Below are 7547 nucleotides of genomic sequence, written 5' to 3' on the forward strand. Positions count from 1 at the left end.
ACGGCTGATGGCTGGGCTCAAACGACGGCTGCTTCCGGCCCATGGACTTGTTCTGGACCAGGATCCGCGATGATCGTAGTGGGCCGCTTTGGTGGACAGCAAGCAGCTGGATGCTAGCACATAAAAAAAAAACAGGAGTGGCCGGCCATTTCCTTGGTCGGCTCCGCGACCTCTGCTTCGCTCGGTCACACACCCCCACCAACTCCGACGGCGATAATGCTCCTCGTCGACGGCGAGCCCGTCCCCTGCTCCACCCCCGAGGTGCGTACGGCACGCTCATGCTGTTACACGTGGACGCGTGCTCTCTCTTTCTCCTCCTTGTGACGACCCTATCGGCTCCCGATTCTTGCAGGGGAGCAGCGGGAGGGAGCTCGTGGCGGCGCTCATGGGGAACCCCGGGCTGCGCGCCGCGTCCGAGCGGATCAGGGCCGCGCCGGAGAGGCGGGTCCCGTCGGGGCCGGAGGGACCCAGGCACGTGTACGTGTTCCAGCGGGAGTACGCCACGGTCGATCCGGCGCGCGTCGAGGTGCGTTGTGCTCAGGTCTTCGATCGAGCAGGGATTGGGGATCCTTGGTCCGATCCGCGCCGTTTGAATCAGTTGCGCGGTTCCGTGTTTTGCTGCCTCAGCGACAACTTTTCGTTTCCCATGGTGGAAATCGTACCTGTGTTGCCTCCTGGTAAATGGGGATTGGGCAGGCACTCCTGGAGTTCACTTTGGTAGTTTATGGATGTGCGATCACTTTATTCAAGTTATACTATTTGTTTGGATTGGTGTATGATCATCAGAGGGCTATTGGATTGTTATTCTGAATGCCAGCATGTAGGATTTCCAATTTTACCTGTATACCTGATTGCCTGATCAGTTTTGTGTTCGTGGCCCTGAATAAACTGGCATCCTACTAAAGCACATCATTACTTTCTGCTACATTTCACTCACTTTGCCTTAATTCCTAGGGTGATTAAAGCATAGTTAGGCGTAGACCGTTCAAATAGTGCGATTGGTGAATTAATCAGTTCTTTTGCATCTGTAGTTAGTGGGCACAGATGAGATGACTACATGTGTGGGTGTTGCGATTCGCAACAACAAGACTGGAATGTAAGTGAAAAAGAAGCGAGCATTTTATCTGATCCTGTAAGACTTTGGTTTCTTGTGAAACTCAAAACTCATGTATTTTCCCAACTCACAATAACATTTGCTGATTCATCCGATCTTCCATTAATTGATTTCAGGACTTCCATTAGCCATATGGACTTCCCAAAGATTGTAGAAGGAGGGTTCAAACAGATGCTAGAATTACTTGGTGATGACGACGAACCATTTGATGTTGGTTTCTTCTCCTGTATTTCCCCCTCAAAATATACAATGAGCAGTTAAGCACCCTTGGGAATGTTCTCACTAGCATTTGCTTACAGGTTCACCTGATTGGTGGCTTCGATGATGCTTCTACAAAGGTTGAATTCAAAACTTTTTGGGTGGTTAAATTTCTTTTAGATTTCTTGACCCTGCACAAGCGGGAGCTACGTGCACCGGGCTGCCCTTAATTTCTTGATTGACACAATATACATGAGGAAGCATCTAATTACCATAATTCGCCCCACAGGTAGTCTATTCTTCTGGAGGAAAGCACAGCATACAGGAAGGATACTCCCATCCACTTTGTTGCAAGATAGTTGAAGTGCTGCATAAATCCCAGCAACGGTTCCACCTCCGGTCTTTCTGTGTCCTTGGGATCAACACTATGACTGATTCTTACGGGAATGCACGACCCATAGTTGGTGGATTTGTGGTAAGGGATATCCTCTCCCCTGAATCTACTGAAGTGTCAATTAGTAGTTTTTGGTGCCAATGAACACCACATTTGTAAAATAGAACATTGTAAGCTCTGGAACAAGGAACTTTGAAGGTTAATCTAAAAGAAGAAGGAAAAAAGAAGAGGGAAATTCTATTTTGTCTGCATCTCATACTAACATTTCACTTACTCCCTCCGATCTGAATTAATTGACGCAGCCTCTATATAATGTAAAATGGACATTGTATAGAGGTTGCGTCAATTAATTCGGATCGGAGGGAGTAGTTAGTTTGTGTAAACTAGAATTGTTATTTAAATTGTTGGTTTGAAACATACCCCAGTTCATAGTAAGTTTTCTTAGAAACAAACACTCCTGCTGTCTTCAGATGCAAACATCATCTGGAGTTGTTACTCCTGCAAGCTTTGACATCACTTCAAGGTGTCCTGATGAAATAGTCAGAAGAATTCGTGTGAGTGTTTCTTCTTATGATCCAAATTGGCGAGGAAAGTTACTGGAGACTTACGACACACATGCTGATATTTTCCAAATTGCCCCTGCCTGCTGGTCCGTCTCTTACATTCCCATCCATTTCATTATGTATTGTACATAATAAATTGAAGATTTTTGTAGCTACATATTCAGCCTCTTTGTACTTAACTATTGACCTTCTGTTCCTGAACGTTGTTAATCCATGGACACATGGACGGAGTTGGCACTGTAGCATCAGGGTCAACTGACCCCAATAAAATTTGGCAAAACCTTTAGTAAATTATTGCTATTAAAGACCAATTACTGTTGAATTCATGTAGTATATCTCGATGAGCCCATTGAGTGTTTTGGCTAGCTTCGGCCCTGTATGACATAGGCATTAAGTGACATCACACAGGTTGCTTTTTGGTTCAGTCTGATCTTCAAAATTTCCATACGTGAAGTAACTACCAATTGGAAAGAAGTGATGGAGGCAATAGGACAATTTTAAATTGTTGCCTGACTTGTTGTCATCATACTCCATGTATGTTCAATGCCACCTATGCATGAAATGCTGTACGGCGGTTTTGCCACTTTTTATTCATCAGCGAATTGCACCATGTGTATGAATTATTACCATTCATGGGCAGGCCACATTTGCCCAAGATTCGACCCACTATCATATTCTAACACCCAATAAAAATTATAATTGTTTGCAGAGAATAAACAAATAAAATCATATTTTTATGCTTTGATCCTGGCCCAGCTTCCGTCATGAACACCTCTAACAGGGACAAAAATGATTTTTCTTCCTTCTGGCTATTTTAATAATGGGCCTTTTGTTCTCATGCATGTAAACTACATCTTGCATGATAGTTCAAGAAATATTAAGAGCATACATCATTACGAGTGCAAGTACTTGTGCCTCTTTACTTTGCTAGTTAACTAACTGTTCCGTGTGATATACCCATGTCTTGTCCTGCTTGTATAGGATGCCAGATTGGGCAGAAATGGCATTCTCACTTAACCAGCTTTCAGACTCTGAAGTCCTGCTTCAATGCTCCACCTCTCCAGCTGCAGAACCACCTCATTTTGTGGAAACTGAGAGAAGGTGTGTGTTCCTTTTATCCTACAAATCGGAAACTGTATTGCATGAACCATCTCTATCATATGTGTGTGCAATCTTTCTGTTTATCTAGGTATAACTCGTGATTAGCTAACATGGTTTATTCTTGCTTTGTACTTTCTTGTTGTAGGATATGGAAATACTTGATCGAGAACCCAGACTGGGAAGATGCATTTCCAAAGTACAAGCCCCGGGTCTTCCACTGGACGGATGATGGCAGGTGGTCAAGGCACTCTTAGCATCATCCTTTTCCTGTCTTGTCATCCATTGGTGCTCTACAAGCGGAACAGTGACAGATTATGGTCACACCAGCACTTATATGATCCCATTCATTTCGTCCATTTCCATACGCCTTTCATCTTCAGTTATCTCATGCATTAGCCACGGGTGATTCAGGATTATTCGGTTCTTCCGTAAATGTATGCTGAGAAACCGGTCTGAAGTTGATGCATTAAGCACGGTTTGTGTGTTGTGTGGTAGATTCATTGTTGGTTCATACCTGACCTCTGAAATTCGATTTGGTCGGTTAAATGTTTGCGTGCAACTTACCTGTTGTGTTCAGAGGCGTTGTGTACACTAGGATGCGTCGGGTGATATTATTCGGGGTTGTTTGCAATGTTGTGTCTGGAAATATCTTTACTGTAGCTTGGTCGCTGTGTTCTGCTCGAAAGATTCAATGGTTGTTTGGTTTCATGCCCATCATGATGCCCCACTAAACAGATTCTAACATCTTTAAATTTTATAGATGTTGGTTCCCTTTTTAGGTAACTTTCATCCAAAAACCGAGCATCCAATTTGGACACTACTTGGAAATGTGTTGTCCATTTACTAGCGTGTGCGGTATGGTTTGAAGGGTGCTAGTCCCTCCAGTCTTGTACTGGTCAAACTGTAAACCTTTTTCCCCATTAATATTTTGATATGTGAAAATCGTATGCTTGGATTTGTATCAGAAAATACTAATGCAAAATAATGATTTTATGGTTATTGTGTATTACCTCCGTTCCAAATTATTTGTCTTAGATATTTTTTCTAGATATAGATGTATCTAACACTATAACGTGTAACTCTACACTTTTTTTTAAGAAAACTTTTAATCTATTCATCTTCAATCATGATAGTACAATGAACATCAGAATAATAAAAATTACACCTAGCGACGACTACAAATACTTAAGCGAGTTGAAGGCCCGTCGCCCTCATCGCCCCTCCTTCATCGGAGCTGGGCAAAACTTGTTGTAGTAGACAATCACGAAGTCGTTGTGCTAAAGCCCCCATAGGATCAACGCACCAGAACAGCAACCGCCGATGTCATAGATCAAAAGGATCTAGTCTAAAAACACATGAACGTAGAGGAATTACGACCAAATCCGATTAAATCTACCAAAGACAGATCTGTCGAAGACACACCTCAACATGCACATCGACGATGTTCGACACACCACCAGGACGGGGGCTAGACAGGGAGAACCTTATTTCATCTTCAGGAAGCCACCATCGTCTCGTCTTTCTAAACAGGACACAAACCTTAATAAAACAAAGACAAATTTAAGACAAATAATTTGGGACGGAAAGAGTAGTAGAAACTAATGGATAGGGTTAGAATTCGAGCCGAGTCGAGTCAGCTCAACTCGCTAGAGCTCGTTTCATTAACGAGCTAGCTCGACTCGACTCATTACTATAACAAGCTCAACTCCAAGGTTGGCTCGACTCGTAGCATGTTTAGCTTGTTAAGTTCGTTATAGATATGGACATAAAACCTTGTGAATATGATAAAAATTTATTAATTGGGAATGTGACATGTACATATTAAGCATGTATGATGTTTACAAACAATTGTAAGTGGTATCAACAAGTCAGTAACATGTACATGACCATAATAATCAGCAAGTTGGTAACATACACATGAGCACAGTTCCACATATGACCACAATAATAAGCAAGTTAGTAACATCCGAGAGGTGGTTTTATGCGGCACTGCCGCCCTCGTAAACTCACGATTCAAAAACAAAGGAAACAGGAGGGGAATCGACAGACTGGTCTCTTGCTATTTCGCTAAGGATGGAAGAAAAGGAATCGTGGCGTGTGTCTCCTTGGCGGCCGAGCCTAGTGTTTTGCGGATGGGTCCTGCGTTGGCCTATGTGACTGGCCTAGGATGCAAGCTGGTGTTGGGTGGCTGATTTTTATACCGAGCTTAACGAGTTACACGAGTACTCGTGAACTCAGTTCGTGGTATATAAACGATCTTAAAATAAAGCTCAGCTCGACTCGTTATTCTTCATGTTCAAGTCAATTTGAGTCGAGTCACGAGCTACTCATTTAGCTCACGAGTTTCGAGCTTTTTTCCAGCCCTACTAATGGACAAAGTTACATTTTGAAAGGCATGTCAATATTGAAAGTCCTTTTAGCTCAAAAGGGAAAGTTTCCTTTAAAAAAAACAGGTGGTATGTCGGATCTGATCATCTTTACTGCTTGTTATTTACTCAGCATGCTCCCATTGCTGTACACGTTCTACACTAATGTGACCATAAAGCTCCATGGACACCTCTCAAACAAAAAAAAAGCTCCATGGACAACTGACAAGAGAGGAGCAAAGGTTCTCAATTCGTGACTCATGATGCCAGTGGTGGCATGCGGTGGCCGTCGCTTTTGGAGTGACTATTAAGAGCCTGCTTGTTTTGGAGTGACTATTAAGAGCCTGCTTGTTTTGGAGCCTATATTTGCAAGCCACTTTTGGCAACTCTCAAAAATGAGCATGATTGGTTGGGCTTCAAATTTGGCAACTCTTCTAGCTAAACACTAGTCAAAGTTGTCAAATGTTGGCAAGTTTGAACTTTGCCAAGTTTTGGCTTCAAACCAAATAGCCCCTCAATGTGAGGTTGGATGAGGCGGCAGCCTTAACACCAGCCATAGATCACGATGGAGGAGGGAGACAAGGAGTTAGTGGCGAATGGATACGTTGAAATTATTGGGATTATATCTCACTTTATATTTTTTAATAATTCCTAGGAGATCCCATATGGCTCATTCATGCATGGCAAAGGAAGTGTGAAAAATTTAGTCCCACTCACCCCGTGTCGGTAGATAAAACACTACCATTCGACAACTTATGCCTCTACCTCCCATTTCCAAATCTTTGCATCATGGGTCTTTCCCACTCTGCTTCACGGCGTGCACCGTGAAGTGGAGCATTAGGCCTTTGAGAGCCCGCTTCTTGTAATCTTGTGCTGGAGTCTAGAGATGGTCGATCGGGGTTTGAGGGAGCGCTCATGCGTTACTTCTGGCTTCTTCTCTAACATGGTCGCGCACAACTACTTCCCTGACGTCGACAATCTCTTCAGTGACATGGTGATACGTCTCCAACGTATCTATAATTTTTGATTGCTCCATACTATATTATCTTCTGTTTTGGACATTATTGGGCTTTATTATCCATTTTTATATTATTTTTGGGACTAACCTATTAACCGGAAGCCCAGCCTATAATTGCTGTTTTTTTGCCTATTTTAGGGTTTCGAAGAAAAGAAATATCAAACGAAGTCCAAACGAAATGAAACCTTCGGGAACGTGATTTTTGGAACGAACAAGATCCAGGAGACTTGGACCCTACGTCAAGCAACCAACAGGGAGGCCACGAGGTAGGGGGCGCGCCTACCCCCCCAGGCGCTGTTGGGGAACGTAGCAGAAATTCAAAATTTTCCTACGTGTCACCAAGATCTATCTATGGAGAGACCAGCAACGAGGGGAAGGAGAGTGCATCTACATACCCTTGTAGATCGCTAAGCGGAAGCGTTCAAGTGAACGGGGTTGATGGAGTCGTACTCGTCGTGATTCAAATCACCGATGACCAAGTGCCGAACGCACGGCACCTCTGCGTTCAACACACGTGCAGCCCGGTGACGTCTCCCACGCCTTGATCCAGCAAGGAGAGAGGGAGAGGTTGAGGAAGACTCCATCCAGCAGCAGCACAACGGCGTGGTGGTGATGGAGGAGCGTGGCAATCCTGCAGGGCTTCGCCAAGCACCACAGAAGAGGAGGGAGAGAGAGATGCAGGGCTGCACCAACGAGAGATCGAATCGCGTGTGTTATGGGCAGCCTTAGGCCTCATATATATAGGGAAGGGGAGGGGCTGCGCCCCCTCTAGGGTTCCCACCCCCTAAGGGGG

At 44.0% G+C, this 7547-nt stretch overlaps 1 protein-coding gene across 1 annotated transcript; it reads left to right on the top strand.

The window, feature by feature from the left end:
* The first annotated feature begins 106 nt into the window (after positions 1-106).
* Positions 107-4084, top strand: LOC125528507 (protein N-terminal asparagine amidohydrolase family protein). Its single transcript, XM_048692964.2, has 9 exons — positions 107-261; positions 353-526; positions 1032-1096; positions 1231-1324; positions 1414-1452; positions 1602-1787; positions 2177-2355; positions 3251-3370; positions 3516-4084. Exons 1-9 carry the CDS (start codon positions 217-219, stop codon positions 3622-3624), a joined length of 1011 nt encoding a protein of 336 aa, XP_048548921.1. The 5' UTR covers positions 107-216; the 3' UTR covers positions 3625-4084.
* The last annotated feature ends 3463 nt before the right edge of the window (positions 4085-7547 follow it).

This window comes from Triticum urartu, chromosome 7A (assembly GCF_056163025.1).
Source record: "Triticum urartu cultivar PI428250 chromosome 7A, HENAU_Tu73, whole genome shotgun sequence".
Classification (NCBI taxonomy): domain Eukaryota; kingdom Viridiplantae; phylum Streptophyta; class Magnoliopsida; order Poales; family Poaceae; genus Triticum; species Triticum urartu.